This window comes from Hyperoodon ampullatus (assembly GCF_949752795.1).
Source record: "Hyperoodon ampullatus genome assembly, chromosome: 16".
NCBI classification, from domain to species: domain Eukaryota; kingdom Metazoa; phylum Chordata; class Mammalia; order Artiodactyla; family Ziphiidae; genus Hyperoodon; species Hyperoodon ampullatus.
Window position 1 is genome coordinate 10,261,616 of NC_136929.1, and position 17,286 is coordinate 10,278,901.

At 39.4% G+C, this 17,286-nt stretch overlaps 1 protein-coding gene across 4 annotated transcripts in view; it reads left to right on the forward strand.

Moving 5' to 3' along the window:
* NALCN (sodium leak channel, non-selective) overlaps positions 1–17,286 on the forward strand; it is a gene marked incomplete at both ends in the record, with an annotated part of 256,682 nt that overhangs the window by 151,064 nt on the left and 88,332 nt on the right. For all 4 annotated transcript variants that reach the window (XM_079721892.1, XM_079721889.1, XM_079721890.1 and 1 more), the window contains 2 exons: positions 11,787–11,923; positions 13,250–13,388. In XM_079721892.1, the coding sequence (XP_079578018.1) occupies positions 11,787–11,923; positions 13,250–13,388 (276 nt within the window). The remainder of the gene's footprint in view (positions 1–11,786; positions 11,924–13,249; positions 13,389–17,286) is intronic.

Consider the following 17,286-nt stretch of genomic DNA (forward strand, 5'->3'; position numbering starts at 1 on the left):
TGTGGAGATAGTAAGGAAGAGCTTAAAACACACACACACACACACACAAGGGTGTCAAGACGTGACAATGAAATAGAATGTGGAATCCTGGATGGGATTCTGAAACAGAAAAAAGACATTCCTGCAAAATCCGGGGAATTCCAAAGCAGTTCTGCATTTTGGTTCAAAGTATTTGACCAAGGTTAATTTTTTGGTTTTGATCAATGTCCTATGGTTATGTAAGATACTAACATAAGAAAAAGCTGGGTCAAGGGTGTACAGGAACTCTCTGTACTATCTTTGCAACTATTATGTACGTTTAAAATTATTTCAAAATAAAGAGGTTTTTTTTTTTTAAGCAGGCTAAGAATTTTCTACAGTAAACTCTAATAACACTATATATAGACATAAATTGGCTGCTCTGTTGCCCTGTTCAAAGGCTCATATGTTTGTGAAGCTTTATACCATAGATATGTTGTATAGAATTTATAGTCAGTTACGATTTTTTTTTTATCTTATAAAGTTGGAAGCATAGACTTCATCAGGAACAAAGTGGTTTTTTATGGTTTTGTTTCTGATAGAAAATCTGATGTGCCTTGTCATTTCTCTTCATCTTAGTAATATAATTCATCTGAAATTGGAAGAGTCATTTGTGCTCATTCATATGGCTGATTCCACGTTGTAAAGAGCCTAAGGAAAGGGTAACCAAGTGATGAGAAATACCACAAATCGGTCACTTCAGCCTGTTTGTGGGACACCCTTAATGCTGCCTTTTTTTGTTCTTCATCTCGTCACCATTGTGTTATCCTTGTCTCTTGTGTATAAACATCCAGTGAGGCATGGGGCCACAGAGAGTCCTGCCCTTAATTAAAAATTGTCAGCTTAGTAGGGGAGAAGTACACAGAATTAAGGAGTTATAGTGCAAAGCCCTGAGCACTAGGGTCGAAGACCCAGGGAGCCTGGGGGAAGACGTGCCTAGCTCAGGTTGGAGCCAGATCGAGAAGATATGTCTAAAAATAATGAATCAAATTTTATTAGGAAAGTGGGAAAATGCATTCCATATAAAAGAAACAGCAGGTGCAAAATTGCAGAAGTGAAAACACATCTATTGCTTAAAAACGCTGTTTTGGTGAAACAGTATACAGCAGTGTTGAGAAGCTGAAGTTCTGGAATCTGAAAGATGGTGGTCAAATCCCAGTGCTTACCACTTCTAGCTGCACAACCGCGGGCAGCAGATTTGAGCTCCTTGGACCTCAGTTTCCTCATCTGTAACATAATGGAGCTAATTATGGTACCTACATCAGGGGGCTATTTTGAGGATTAAATAGTGTTAGAAAATGAGGCAATGAACAAAGCGTTCAGCAGAGTATCTGCACACATTTGCTACTTCGAGTACCAATTGTTATTCTGAGAAATCATCCTAGAAGAGATGGTTTCTGAAGGAAGTATTGTAATTAACCAAGTGTGGAAGGGAAGTGTGTTGCAGGCAGGGGGACGGGATGTTCAAAGGCACAAATGGGACTCTGTGGGAGGGACACACAAACCAATATTGTTAGAGTATAAAGGGCAAGGCACGAGGGGATACTTTAAGCCACGCTAAGTAGAACTTATTCTACACATAATTGACCATCCTTGAATTACTTTAAGGCCCAGGAACAAGGTGGTGTTTCTTTCTTAGGTGTTCTTTAAGGTAGATTTAAAGGGACAGGACTAAGATGGAAACCCAGTTGGGAGGGTTTAAGGAGTGATAGTGAGTCCAAGTGCCACTGGACTCAGCAGCCTGGGACCACTGAGGTGGTGGGAGAGACCTGGGGCCCGAGAGGGAGTGGACGAGGGGAAGTTAGTGCCAAGGAGTCGCGTAGACGGTAAGCAAGCTTCAAGAAGCAAGTTTGAAAAGGGAGGGGGAATAGGGAAGGACACAAGGTGAGGAGAAAGGTTTGCCTTTCTCTATTTTCATTTTCATTTTTTAAACCAAGAATCGTGAGAAAATAAATCAATCATCGTAGCGAAGGGGAAGAAATTGGAGCGAGTGGGATGAAGCGGCCCCAGGCTAGAGGGAGGAGGGGTCGACAGCGCGCAGTATCCTCTCCATTTAGCCCCCTCACTGAGATGAGACCATTTTCACGTGGAGCCAGCAGTTGCTGTGGCTCAGTGATAGCTTTGATTTTTATAGCACATTTCCCTTGAGTAATTCAAATTACAGGCAATACACCATCTCTCTTAAATATCTGGCATTTATATAAAAGAGTGAAGATCCTCATTTTTCATTTGAGAACACTGAAATCCAAAGCAGTTAAGGGATTATAAAATGGAACAAAAATTTAAATGTACGTCTTCTTACTTTTTTACTGATGCACTGTGCTATCTCCTGTGTTTTCTAAAGCAAAACAGGGAGGACAATTATGTGAGTGCACAAAAATGTATATTCTGAATTCCCTTTGGTCTGGGCTTTTTTTTTTTTCCTATTACTTACTGAATATTCATCTCATAACAAGAACCAAACATCTAGTTTACATGGAACCCTAATATAATTTCATTTGAAGTGGAGCAAAAAATGCATTTTTTGTCATAATAAACATGTTTCTATGACTCAGTAAATTCCCTAATGGAAACAACTGTGTCTCGGTTGAATAACGCAAGACAGATACGATGTAAAATAGAGGTGTTTGGACCTAGAGGAAAAAACATGCAAAAGCAAACTGTACTCGTTACTACTATCTCAAGGAAACCGTTCATCCCATTAGTGGGATTTTAAGGGACAATAATGTAAAGAAAAACAACCGTTCAACATCATTTGGTATTCTGGTTTTTTAATAGTTTTCTTTCTTTTACTGTCTTGTTAACAGTTTCTGCTAGCTTAGGTTTGTTGCAAATAGTACCTACATTACTGCACAAAAATGTCCTTCTGCAGGACATTTAAAGCCTGTAAGATCTTAGGTTCAGTGTTGTAACAAGAGCATGAAAGTGAACATTTCCTGTAGAGCTTAGGGACGTCAGAAGATGGTGTAAATGCATCTGTGCTGCTGGCCTCTCAAACCAGGAGGCAAAGAACAGCCACTTAATTCCCAGCTCCTCCAAAAACACCTCCTCTCCCCACTTCTTTGGGGTCAGGCTGTAAGGGGGACGTGGAAGAGGAAATGCCACTGATCAGCTGAAGTTATGAAATTACCTTGAACATTTTGGGGTGCCAGCTGTCACAAATAAATGTAGCTTTTATGGCCCAGATGCACACCAAGAAATGAGCCCTCCAATTTACAACCAGAAAACTCCAATTTGAAGTTGGGAGGTACAGGGTTTATTGAAGATTTTTGTAAAAGAAGGAAAAAGCAGTGACTTAAACACTTTTTTTTTCTCCTTTTTGACCCTGCTGCCCTGACCCTGACCCTAACTAACAGCCTGACGCTGACCCTAACTAATGACCTGATGACTTCAACACTTTTTAAAGGAAACATTTTTAAAGTACACAGTACTGCTTGCTGTCTCACATGCAGTTATGTAGCTAAGGGACATTTGCACAGAGGAAAAAGAAAGGTTCTCCCCTCCAAGAAACTCTTTATTGGATTCAATAGGCTAGTGAGAAGTATCCCTTATACATATTTGTATGTCAAGGTTTTATGGTAACATAGAGATATTAATAAAAACCAGCATGTTTGATCATTACTCCAGATAGGTCATCTGCAGCTGGGGTTGTAGAATCACAGGTGCAAAATAGCAAGAGAAACTTCCTTGAAAAATAGTAGTTTATGCTTTAGAAAGAGTCTCCATTCTGAATTACTAAGTCATGTACAGATCTAGAAAAACCAGCAAAAGCCATCATGTAAAGAAGCAAAGATATGGGACTTCCCTGGTGGCACAGTGGTTAAGAATCCATCTGCCAATGCAGGGGACACGGGTTAGATCCCTGGTCCAGGAAGATCCCACATGCCATGGAGCAACTAAGCCCGTGTGCCACAACTACTGAGCCCGTGTACCACAACTACTGAAGCCTGCGCGCCTAGAGCCTGGGCTCCGCAACTAGAGAAGCCACTGCAGTGAGAAGCCCGCACACGGCAACGAAGAGTAGCCCCCGCTCACTGCAGCTAGAGAAAGCCCGCATGCAGCACCGAAGACCAAACGCAGCCAAAAAAAAATAAAAACAAAAAACCAAAAGAAGCAAAGAGAATTCAGCCTTAATTGACTCAGTTAACACTGAGAAACTCCCTTCTCCGGGTTAAACGGAATGTGGTCCTTTTTCATACGTGGAGGAGTCAAAAACCACTCTTCAGTTACATTAACCCACAGATCTCTGCACATTTTCCAAGCCAGAAAGGACTAGATTTTCAAATGAGAATCTTTCCCAAGTCTGAATGCTTTTTAAATTGTTTTCTTTTAGAAAATCACACCAAAAATTACCAAAAAAATTTATTTAAGGTAATCCTTCAATTCAGTTATTTGTTGCAGCATTCAGAACGGAACTGAAACTGAATAATGCTTGAATATTTTAACAGAAGAAAGCCCAGGCTGAAATATGGCAGATTTAAGCAATGAGGCAGAACGGGGTATGTGTCGTGCAGACCAATTACTCCCAACTCTCTTGAGAAGCACAAGTAAAGGAAAAGCCTTTCAGCCACCCAATGTGTAATGATATCTCAGCAAGACAGATGCTGAGCCATAGAATAGCACTGAGCTGAGATGATTTATATTTTTTAAAGCTCAAGGTTTGAAATTTTTTCCTTTGATTCTAATTTCCTTTTTGCAAATTTTTTTTTAAACCATGTGAGTCAGTTGCAAAGCTATCATCTGATCTATATGCTACAGCCAGACTTCACGCTCAGTTGAAGCCTTTATAACCTCCTTCCTTCGGACTGTTCTTTACATTAGGTTTTTCGATAAAGAGAATAAAATCTTGGGATTCTCTGTGCTACTTTTCTTCCATTCAAGAATCATAACCTTTGAAATAATTTTTAAGTGGAAATTTACGATGACAATTACTATATGTTAGAAGGTCAGCTTTTGTGATACAGTATAATGATCTTAAATTATTATCCAGTATATCCAATATAATCCATGTTTTCCCTCACTTGCATCAAAGTAAATTTAATCTTGGAAAATCTGTGCTTACATGCAGAAGGGGAAAGAATTTGGATAAAAGCTAGAATACCATTTTATCCCATATTAAAGAAACTTTATAGTGGCTTCAAAATACCATGAAGTGCCTCCGTTTATCCCGGCTTCCTGATCCCCCTCCACTGCTCAGCCCCTCGACACACACACGCTCTCTAATCCCATCTTGCGCTTTCTTCTTTTCTTCTCTTTTTGTAGCTCAGTCATGATCATGGGCTGGGGAATAAGCAATGGTGAAGGTTATGGAGGTTACTAGCAGTGAAGTAAGAATTAAACGATTGTGCTCAAATGCATCATCTGCCCTTAAAAAAAAAGAAAACTTTTTACTAAACTATAATATACTTATAGAAAGAGGCATTTTGCTGAATTTTTACAAACTGAACACCCCCCCCGCCAGTGCCCAGCTCAAGAAATAGTGACTGAACCTTAGAAGCCCCTCCCCGTACACCTGTCCAGTCAGCATGCTTCCCCCTTACCCCAGGGGAAACGCTCTCCTGGGACCAAGCAGATAGACTAGTGCTGCCTGTGTTTTAACTTTATATAAATGGAATCATTCAGTCTGTACTCTTTTGTTTTGTCTGGCTTCCTTTACTCACTCTTCTATTGGGAAATTCACCCAAGTTTTGTGCTTGGTTGTTGTTCGTTGACTCAGATGTTTCAATGGACCACAATTTGCTCTTCCATTCAGGGGCTGAGGGGCACTTGAAGAGTTTAAGTTTGGGACTCTTACAGGTGACACTGCTGTGGGCTTGGGAGGGTGTAGCTGTGCTGGGCGTGCACACGTGTCCAGGAGGTTAACGCCCAGGAGAGGATTTGCCCGACCGATGAGCGTGTGTATGTTCATCCCTCATCATGCTGCTTTTCTGGGAACAAGCGAAAGAGCACTGGGGTTCAGAAAGAAGCCCCTTCCCACGGGTAGAAGATTCGCGTCAGTGCCTCAGCAGTGAAAGTGGACGTATCTGCCATTCCAGCAGCCACTCACCTTTCTCTATTTTAATTGCCCCATTTGGCACATCTACGGGGCAGCAATGCCTGATAGTCAAGAGGATGGATTGCAGGATCCTGAAGAACCTTCTGAGCCATCGAAAGAGCTTCTCACCTGCTCTTTGCAGTTTTACGGTGCAATGATCAACTCATGCTGAGTTCAGATCCATTTAGTCACAAACAGTTATTATATTTCTACTCTCTAAAAGGTGCAATAAAAGTAAATTAAAAGTGGAATCTTGCCCTTAAGGAGCTTACAAGCTTTGGGGAGTATAACTCTAATACAAGTTAGAATGAGATGAGTTCCATTTTAAAAACATATAGGCATGGGGATTATTTTTTAGTACTGGTAACCTACACCTGTTAAACATTATGTTCTAGGATAGTTGATTCAATGTTACAAAATATTATGTGTAAACTTATTCTAAACATTCGTCTGTTCATCAGTGGCAGACATACGTTCAGGTTAAATGTCACAGAGTATAATTTTATTCTATTCTGTGAATCTAGGGACACCGATACTTCACACCAACAAATTTATTCAATTGGGAAACAGATATTTTCTGCTTGTCTCTCCATCCTTTAGAATATACCTCAAATCCTTTCTTTTATTTCCCAGTTATCTGCTGGAGAGTTTAGTTCTGCCATCTGATCTGTATAATTACTTATTCCACAAATATTTGTTTAACTTACTTTGTGTCAAATATTGTGGCGGGCCCCAGATACGGAATAGTGGAAAATTCCCACATGATCCCTGTCCTCCAAGAGATTACAGTCTCAGGAAGAACAGATATAGAGTTCAAGTCATACACTGTAAGTTCAAACAATGCTCTGTGTAGTGGGTTTCATAGTGTCCCCCCAAAATCGATGTCCACCAGAAACCTCAGAATGGGACCTTATTTGGAAATTAGATTTTCACAAATGTCATCAGTTAAGGTCATACTGCTTCAGGGCAAGCCTTGATTTCAATGATTGGTGTCTTTGTAAGAGAAAGGAGAGGGAGATTCAGACAGACAGAGAAACACACAGGGAAGAGGGCTAAGCAATGACAGAGACCAAGGAACAACAAAGACTGCTGAGAAGCTGAGAAGAGTGAAGGAAGGATTTTTCCCTAGCGCTTTCAGAGAGAATGTGGTATTGCTGGTACCCTGATTTAGCACTTCTGGCCTCCAGAACACCGAGAGAATCAATTTTTGTGTTTTAAGCTAATGATCTTATAATGATTTGTTAACAATAGTCCTAGGAACCTAGTACAGTGAGTGTTAGGTTGAACCGTAAGAAATTGCCCATTTTGACTGTTTTGACCTACACAAACATGGCGGCTTCGTTTGGTTCAACCCAATGTGCTGTGAGCATGTGAGAGGAAGACCTTGTTGATGAGAGGAAGCTTCTCGGAGAGATTTCTGGTGGAACTGAAATCAGAAAAGCAAGTGGAAGCTCATGAAGAACAAGAGAGAAAGGGGAAGAGAGGAGCTCCCAGCAGAGGGACCAAGGCGACAAAGGCCCTGGCGCAGAGGCCTGGACACTTGTGAAGAGCTGAAAGAGGCAGGCATGACGGGAGCATGGTGTGGGCACAGGGCCAGGTGAGGCTGGACAGGTAGGGACAGGTAACACAGAATTGGGTGTTAAAACCTAAAGGTTGACGGTTTTGCTCAAGAGCAGTGGACCCCCACTGAAGGGTCTAAGCCCAAAAGTGAGAAGATTACTATGACCCAGATGCGGGATAGATTTGAAGGAGCCGAACCAGATGAGGAGGCCGTGGGAGGGAGGGCATGAGCCAGGGGGTGTCTCTGACCAGGGAAGCAGGGTGGGGATCCAGAGAATGGGCCAGCTGAGCAGTTTTTAGGAAAGAGCTCCGTGTTTTTGTTTTGATGGCATTGTCCTGATTAATATACCATCTGCCCTTGGGTCTCTTTGAAGACATTTAATTCTCATAAAATATACATACCAGTCCCGGCAGGCCTACAGCCCCAGCGTTGACTCACAGAATCATGTGTAGCAATTCCACTGCCCAAGAAGTCTCTGGAAGGAGAAGCGGCACCTCCGTCTTTTTTTTCTAATTTCTCTCTTTGCTTCTCACCTTGTGTTCACCTCACTTTGTTTATATCTCAGCTAGAATAGCTGTTACATTTTATTGTCATTATCCGTTTATATAACTATCTATCCATTATAATGTGGGTTCCGTGAGGGCAAATACTGTGCCTCAGTTATTTTTATATCCCCAGAACCTAGCATGGAACCTGCTAAGTCCTGCCCTGTGGGATTTGATTTATAAGTGACTGCATCGGTGTATCAATAAATGAGTCAGCAGACGCATGAATTAAATACTTCATTTATGCTCTGTCTTCTCAGCCTGTCTTTGGCCCTTTATAATTGCCTTTCTCTTTGGTCTGACAACATATTAACTGCTTTTTTTTCCCCCTGTGTGCTCTACTTACCGCTACAAATATTTTTCTATTAGTTGTGGCAATAAACTTTTGGAAAAGAAGTCTCTTCCTCATGAATCTCTTTATATGTGGAGCCATTTTTCTAATTGCCTGCATCTCCTGGAAGTGCTCACAGTTTTTGTTCTGTGCCTTTGGGAGCTAATTCTTTATCACTGTTGTCTTCGTAACCATCAAATTATTGAGAATGTGCCGTGGTCAGTGTTCCTCTCGGGGAGAGTGGAGGAAGGTGGTGAACAGTGGTGGCCGCTTCCCTAAATGAGATACCACCAAAGACGGAAAGTCAAAGATGACTCACAAAGCTATATAAGATATACAAACGGCTAAGGTAAATGTTCATATTATATAAAACCAAAATGTAAGAACATTTTCTATAGTGGAGTAAGAAAAAAAGGCAAGTTTCCTGAACTAGGAATCAGGACGTAGAATCTCACTATGGGCTCACAACCAGTTGGACAACTGAGCCATATATCGTATTGAACTTGGGATGTTGCCCCAAAATGCTCATGTTCTCTCTAGCCATTATGAATATCCCCACATGGTAGGAGGGAAGAGCTACCACCTCTCTTCTCATTATAAAAGCTTCCTTGGCCTCTCATGCTCACCTTTCCACAAATCCAGGACAGATTGTCATTATAAAGTAAAAGCATAAGAAATAGAGACACAGATGTAGAGAACAAATGTATGGATACCGGGCGGGGGGGAAGAGGTGGGATGAATTGGGAGATTGGGATTGACATGTATACACGACAATATATACAATAGATAACTAATGAGAACAGACTGTATAGCACAGGGAGCTCTACTCAGTGCTCTATGGTGATCTAAATGGGAAGAAAATCCGAAAAAGAGGAGATATATGTTTACGTATAACTGATTCACTTTGCTGTACAGCAGAAACTAACACAGTGTTGTAAAACAGCTATACTCCAATAAAAATTAATTAAAAAAAATAAAGTAAAAGCATATACCCCCTTGTCATGATATCTAGGGGATATTTTGTCATGCTGTAATAGAGATGCGTTGACCAGTCCCAAGAATAATAAATATTTAAAGTTTTGTATTTAACTAAAATAACATTGGTTATTTTAATATTTTAAAATATTTAAAAATATTATTTTAATAAAATAAGCTAATGTACTTTATGCCTCAAGTAAGTCTTTAAAGATATATATCATTATCTCTATAAATTGCAACTTTCTGATAACTAATGAGGTAATCATGGAGCTAATGCTATGGAAATATCTTTAATATGTTTTCTCATAATATATGCTAATATATGTTAATTTTAAGTAACTTGAGCAAACCAGAGAAAACTAATTTCATAATTCTGCTTCTTTACCCCTAGAAATAACCACTATTACCAGTTGGAATATATCCTTCCAGATTTGTTATATATAAATGATGAGGTCTCATAATATGTACTCTTTTATATTATCTTTTTTTTTTTTTTTTTTTTTTTTTTGCAGTATGCGGGCCTCTCCTTGTTGTGGCCTCTCTCGTTGCGGAGCACAGGCTCCGGACGAACAGGCTCAGCGGCCATGGCTCACGGGCCCAGCCGCTCCGCGGCATGTGGGATCTTCCCGGACCGGGGCACGAACCTATGCCCCCTGCATTGGCAGGCAGACTCTCAACCACTGCACCACCAGGGAAGCCCTTATCTATTTTTTAAGGACACATATACACACACACATACACACACACAGATTATAAGATTTATAAGATTTAAGATTTATAGATCTATGTCATCCATTATAAGAGCTTCATAGAGTCTTTTTGCATGAATGTACCATAATTTATTTTGCCAGTCCTTACTGGGGATAAGTGTTTAGTTTATTAGTTTATTTCTAATTTTTTTAATATTGCTGACAGAGTAGCATTGAACTGCCATGTACTTTTTTTTTTAAGATTTTTTTTATGTGGACCATTTTTAAAGTCTTTATTGAATTTGTTACAATATTGCTTTTGTTTTATGTCTTGGGTTTTTGGCCACGAGGCATGTGGGATCTCAGCTCCCTGACCAGGGATCGAACCCATACCGCCTGCTTTGGAAGGCAAAGTCTTAACCACTGGACTGCCAGGGAAGTCCCTGCCACGTATTTATGTCTTTGCCAGTTTGTTCAAATATTTCCTTAAGATAAAGTCTCAAAAATGATATTGCCTGATCAAAGTAGACACATCTTTAACATTTTAAAACATATTATCACATTGCCTTCTGAAAAAGTTGTACCATTTTATATTTAACAAAAATTCCCATTTCCCCATAACCTCACATTTTTTAACTTTTGATAATCTGATATGCAAAAGTAATAATTTTATTTGTGTGTTTATAGTACCTATAAGCATTTGTGTTTGAGCATCTTTTCATTAATTTTGAAGCAGTTGTATAATTTTGTGAATTTGTCTTTTCCAAAACTAGTTTGTGAACACTTTTTATAAATCAAGAAATATATATCCAATATTTTTCAAAAAACAAAAACAAAACATATACCCCATAGGGGGTAAGAAGCTGGTACCTTTTGAAACGTGCTTCCATAACCCCACCAAGAAAGACTGCCTGAACTAAAGTACTCTTTGACCTCTTAGCTCAGCATTTGTGATGTAAAGCCTCAGCTTCTGTGAAACTTAAACTGTAAAAATATAAAAACAAACTTATAGAAATAAATAAACAAACAAATAAATAATAAAACCATTTGCTTGTCAATTCCCAGATATTTCATGGCACGTAATTGAATAATTCCCAAGCATCTTTACAACTACATAGAGAACTTTTGCTTTATGTACCAAATGTGTTGTTTCTATTTGAGCTATTCTTTCATGAATCTGCTAGGCTAAATGATCGATTTCTTTGACATTTTCCCCCTTTCAAATATCACCACTTAGGATTTTCATTTCTTTTTTCATTCTTTTGATTTCTAATTCTAACACACATATTTACAAAACACTTTGGTGTTTAAATATGTTAGTGATAATTAGTCAATGATAAAAAATTATGTTTGGTATGGAAAGGGGATTATGTTTGGGAATAAAATAACATATTTTTCTTCTAATTTTTTTTTCTGGTTTAGTTTTTTGTTTAGCTTTCTTTTTGTTTTCCCTGTGTTCAGACTTTGAACACTCAGAGTAAGGCAGGAGACCAAGATATACTTGGTAGGGCTTTACTGCCATCTACCGTTTCTTCATGTAATAACTCATTGTTCCTTTGATTCAAAAATTCTGATAGACTGTGACTTACATTACTATAGATTCCCCCCTTCTTTCTATTTTTTTCTTTAGTTAAAGCAAAGTGAAGCAAACGCAGACACCAAAGAAAAGCTCCCTTTGCGACTTCGAATCTTTGAAAAATTTCCAAACAGACCGCAAATGGTGAAAATCTCAAAGCTTCCTTCAGATTTTACAGTTCCTAAAATCAGGTATTAAAGTATTTCTTTAATTGTATATCTCAAATACACTGTAAAACATTCATCTTAAATCTGATTCAGCCCTTTCAAACTCATGTGGGTGTGGTTTCTTTCTATTTTTAAGTTATTATCCATACTGCTACTCTGTCTTCCTCTGTTTTAAAACCGTTGGCCCCTTTAAGCAGTACATCCAGAGCAGAGTCAAGTGTGTTAGCCTGGGCAAGAAGGCTGCTGACCGCTGCTTTGCCCTGAGATGGCCCCTCGGGGATTTGACTTCACAGGTAACTGGCACAGGTGGTCCAGCTTACAAAGATGCACGTAGACATTGGCCTCTGACCCTCAACCATGTAAGGATAAAATTGCCTCTGAGGCCCTTTTATTTTCAAGGAAATGGAGAAACTGCCACTGGCCAGGTTTCCGGACTACTGTGACAGCGTTTGTTTAGAATGCCATGTCTGGGTGCAATATAATTTGTCTTCCATTTTTTAAAAGAAGAACCATGGCATTTTGCACTCATACTAATATGATTTTCTACCACTTTGCCCTCAAGTTAAGCAATTGCATTGACGATGCTTCAAAATGCTTATTTTTAATAAATAAAGGAAATTCTTCCAGTTATAGCTCAAAAATTACAAACAGAACCAGAATAATATCAAATATGACATTTTTTATGTAACTAGTTTTAAAACAATTCTATGGGAAGGTTATAAAAGCATGAGACTGGATGTGGTGCCATAATATTTAAAATTCAAATCAAAATATATTTGCAATTCTGATTTTAAAAAAAAACAAAATTTAAAATGTGAAAAATATGACATATATAAAAGAGCCGTAAATTAGATTCAAGATTAGTGATTATTGAAAAGATGTTATTTGAATTCTCCCCATGCTTTAAAGATCAGATGAAGTAAGTTTCTTTTGAGTTATTTTGAGTCTTTAAATGTAAAATTATCTCTCAAGGATTCTTATGATAAATGAAAGTTCAGAGAGATGAACTAATTCCTCCAAATCTTAGAGGGGAAAAAATGTATCTTATTACCACAATAGGAGTCAAAAGATACCATTAATTACTGAATATTGTTGCTTAAAAGTAATTTCAGGGACGTGAGTTTTTTAAAACAGGAATAACTGAAGATTCAGGAATTTTTCTCTGAATTCAACATTTTGCAAATTATATGTGTAATTAAATCTAAACACCTCTTGGTGTGACATGTCCTATTTTCTGTGAACTTTTGTCACTGCTTTATCTTAGCTCAGGCAAATGCATCATTGCAAAATGCCATCCCTTGCTCCATTTCATTAATAATGCTTGACATAATGTGTCCTTCTTTTGCAAAGGGAAAGTTTCATGAAGCAGTTTATTGATCGCCAGCAACAGGACACCTGCTGCCTCTTGCGAAGCCTCCCATCCGCCTCTTCCTCATCCTGTGATCACTCCAAACGGTCTGCAATTGAGGACAAGTACATCGACCAAAAAGTAAGAATCACTGTCTCAAATAACCAGATTTTTCTTAAACCTGTGTGTTAGAGAAAAGAACCACGTAACTGGGTGGGGTCCTGAAATCTAATGTCTCAGGAGAATAATGAAAAAAATAATTTTAGTGGTTGAAGAAATTACTAAACCTAACATTCGTAAATTTGTTCATTTAAATTTTGCATTTCTACAGGTCAGGTTTTGAGCCATGCCATGTGGCAGCCGGGTGACTTCCAGTAGATCAAAAGCCTCCCCAAACCTGCATTTTCTCAAGTGCAGAAGGAAGGGCTCTGAGCTCTCAAGTTCAGCCCAGGTTTAATGGTGGCCTTTCTGCAGGAGACCTTACTTATTCCAGTTATTATGCCAGGGAGACTAACCAGAGCCAAGTTTCTCTAAAATTAGTCCAAATAACTGCCATTTATTGAGTTTACTAAGGCCTGTGGCAGGAATTATCTCTAGGCACATTATCTTATTCATGTTCTGATTTACCTGTGTCTTTATCATTTGAAAAGTAGATAGGGAATTTTTTTTCCCAGATTCTACAGTCAGAAAATGAAAGATCAATAGCAGAGTTGGTGAAAGAGATTACACAATAGAGTTTGTTTGCAAAAGCATCTAATTCACTTGCGAGTATTTCTCTTTGAAAGTCCTAGTTTCTATTTTAATCCTTTAAATTGTTGCCACCTTTTTTCTATGGCTTATCATCAATACATATTTCTCTATCATCCTGTGACAATAAAATAGCAGCTCCTTCATGCTCCAAGATTCTGTTTCTCCCCGTTCTCCAAAGATTACCCTTGTAAAGGACCTTTACTTATTCCTCTCCTCCTCCTTTTCTCCCATCTCCTCCCCAAATGAAATGAACTTCTGCCCTTTATCACTCCCCCATTCCTTGTTTCTCTGCTGTAGTTGAGTGATTTGGTTCTTAATTCTGATGATAATGATTTCCTTTGTAGTGTCTCTTCTCACTCAAGAATTTTCATTTATTTCTTTTGTTTCAGTTATCTACAGATGTTATTCCTCTGTTTTAGAGATTCCAAGATTGTAGATGACAAGTCTGATGCCAATGTCAGTTTTTTTTCCATGTGAAAGTAATTCGGTTTTTCTTTGGTGGTTGCTTGGTTTTCTGGTTTCTCTTGGGAAGCTTGTAAGACTTTCTACATCTCCTTGGAGTGCAAAAACTTTACCAGGATATACTTTGTATGTCTTTTATCATCAGAACTGCCCAAACTGGGGAGTCTTTTCAGTTTGCCAACTAAGAATATAAGAAATTTTCATTTATTATTTGTTCAATTATTACTTTTCCATCTGCTCCTTTTTTCCCCCCTACTTTTTTCTCTTATGATTGTTCTCTCTCTTTTTCTTCTGTGTTTTGAAATATTTGTTCTGCTTAACCTTTCAGGCCACTAATTTGATTTCAACTGAGATCATCCTTTGCTTTTAAAGTTTGCGTGAAAAAATCATGAAATGTGTGTGGAGAGGGGCACACACACGCAATACTGTTACCTCTCCTTAAAGACTTTCAGAAGACTGTACTCTTCTAAAAGAATCGTCACTAAACTTGTCACATCCCTTCCCCGTAGTTATGTTCACACAATACTGTGCACGAGGCATAGAAGCAAAAAGTTTCTATGTTAGTGGATAAGCAAGTGGGAGGATAATGGCCTGGTTTCAGACGATCATTCTGAAATTGCATTTTACACATGAGAACACAGATGGCTTATTTTCTAAATTTATTTCAAAGGCAGAACTTTAAGCCCGAGGGTGTGCAGTGAAGCCCCAGTCTGGGCTCAGGTTGCACCCAGCGCTCTCCAGGAAGAGTGCCAAGAGTCGATATCATGGATGCCCAACACGGCAAGTCCACAACTTGCTTTTTTAAATCCAGAGTAACGATATCCCACTGGAAATACAAAATTAAAATCTTAGTCTGTGAAATCTTATTTTCTCTCTAAAAGGGAAGATGATGTCTCTCACATTTCCTGAACAGAATATTTTGAAATTGGTGGGAAAAAATAAATAAAAAGGTTCTTGGCAGGTGAGTGGGATGGGGGGTTGTCTAAGGGGACTTTTCAGCCTTCTATGTTTGTGGCTTCTTTTTTTTTTTTTTTTTTTTTTTTTTTTTTTTTTTTTTTTTGTGGTATGCGGGCCTCTCACTGTTGTGGCCTCTCCCGTTGCGGAGCACAGGCTCCGGATGCGCAGGCTCAGCAGCCATGGCTCACGGGCCCAGCCGCTCCGCGGCATATGGGATCCTCCCAGACCGGGGCACGAACCCGTATCCCCTGCATCGGCAGGCGGACTCTCAACCACTGCGCCACCAGGGAGGCCCTGTGGCTTCTTTTTATATTCTCATTTAACGGTTATTTTTAACTAACTGAAAGTAAGATAACAATTATAGCTTTGTTCTGTAATCTTACACTTGTCTCTCTCATAATCCCCTAAAATATAATGAACTAGCAAAAACATTGATCCTGGGGGCGGGATCCAAGTCCCTCAGCCCTAAAGAGACTAGAACTTCTTGGAGACCGCAGGCCGTCCCCCATCTATAAAGTCAGTTGATTCAGACACACAATACATGGTCTTATACAAGGACAGTGATCAGCCATGTTTAAGGTGCCCTTCATCCCCCGTCAGGCTCATTGGCCACATGTAGATAAACTACAGTTAGAACAATATTGTTTATCTTTTTACAGCCTTCAGCATCTGGAAAGGGGCACATAGGGAACATAGTTTCTCTTCATCTCAGCAGTAGCTACCCTGTTGGGGCAGCAGCAAAAAAGACTTACGATGCTGCCACCCCTTCTTAAAGCTTTGACTTTCCTCTGGCTGCTAGGAAAGTAGGCTTAACAATTCCTTTCACCATCCCGTTTCCAGCTTGAGCTCTGGGCGTTCTTCATAAATACTTATAATCTGTCATCCTTGAGGGCTTTGGGGCCAGGGAAACCCAAAACAGAGAATTCCACTCAATGAATTTCAGTGGTAAGGATTTAAGGGAAGTAGGAATCGAGGAGAAAGCAGTCTGGTATCTGTATTTTTAAATACAGCAAGCCTTTTTCATTTTTCTTAAGAAACCCCAAAGCCACTTAAAAACAAAAATACACAAACACACGAGAAAAATCCTGAACAGAGACCACACCACTGTTAGCTCCCCTGATAAAGTATTTTTCGGGAAGCCCTTGCAAATTTCTCTTACATCCCAGTTGCCTTTGGAAATGCGAGTCATTATCAAGTGGACAGCAAGGTCCTTCACTCTGCGTGAAGAAACTCTCGTGGCCCCCTGCAAACAGAGGCTGTTTTCCCCAAAGAGTAGTAAGAAATCAAAAGGAAAAGAGAGGCTGGCTTTTGGCGATTCTCATAGTGTGAACAAAGGAGCAATGAAATAAAAGTTTTCTCTTAACGACTACCTGTCAGGAAGAAACTTCTGACACCCTCTATACTTTTCTCTTTTCACTTTTCTCACTTTTCTCTTGCCAAGGAAAACACTGAGTCCCCAGGAACCTGGACATCACAAGTTAAGGGGAAAACCTGACAACAAAAGCCAGGAGGGGTGGAGGTGGAGTTGTTTGATTAAGCAACGTGGAAACACAAAAGCACATGTTAGGCAAGATTTTCTCAAGTAATCACCCTGGCTTTGAACAACTGTAAGGAATTCCCGTGGCAACCTCACTTTGCAGAGACCATGTTTTTAAAAATAGCCCTGTCTGATTACCTTTATCACATAGTTTAAAATATCTGTCCTTCTCTGTCAGCAATGAGCAAACAAAACTGTAACACCTTTAAAGCCGCTGTGTGGTTTGCTCAGATCCTAAAGGAAAAAGACAGCAAACAGTGTGGTCCCTCTTTTCCCTTGGGGTGTCCTTCCAAACCCCACAGAAAAGGCATTCCCAAGCGCCAATTCCCACAT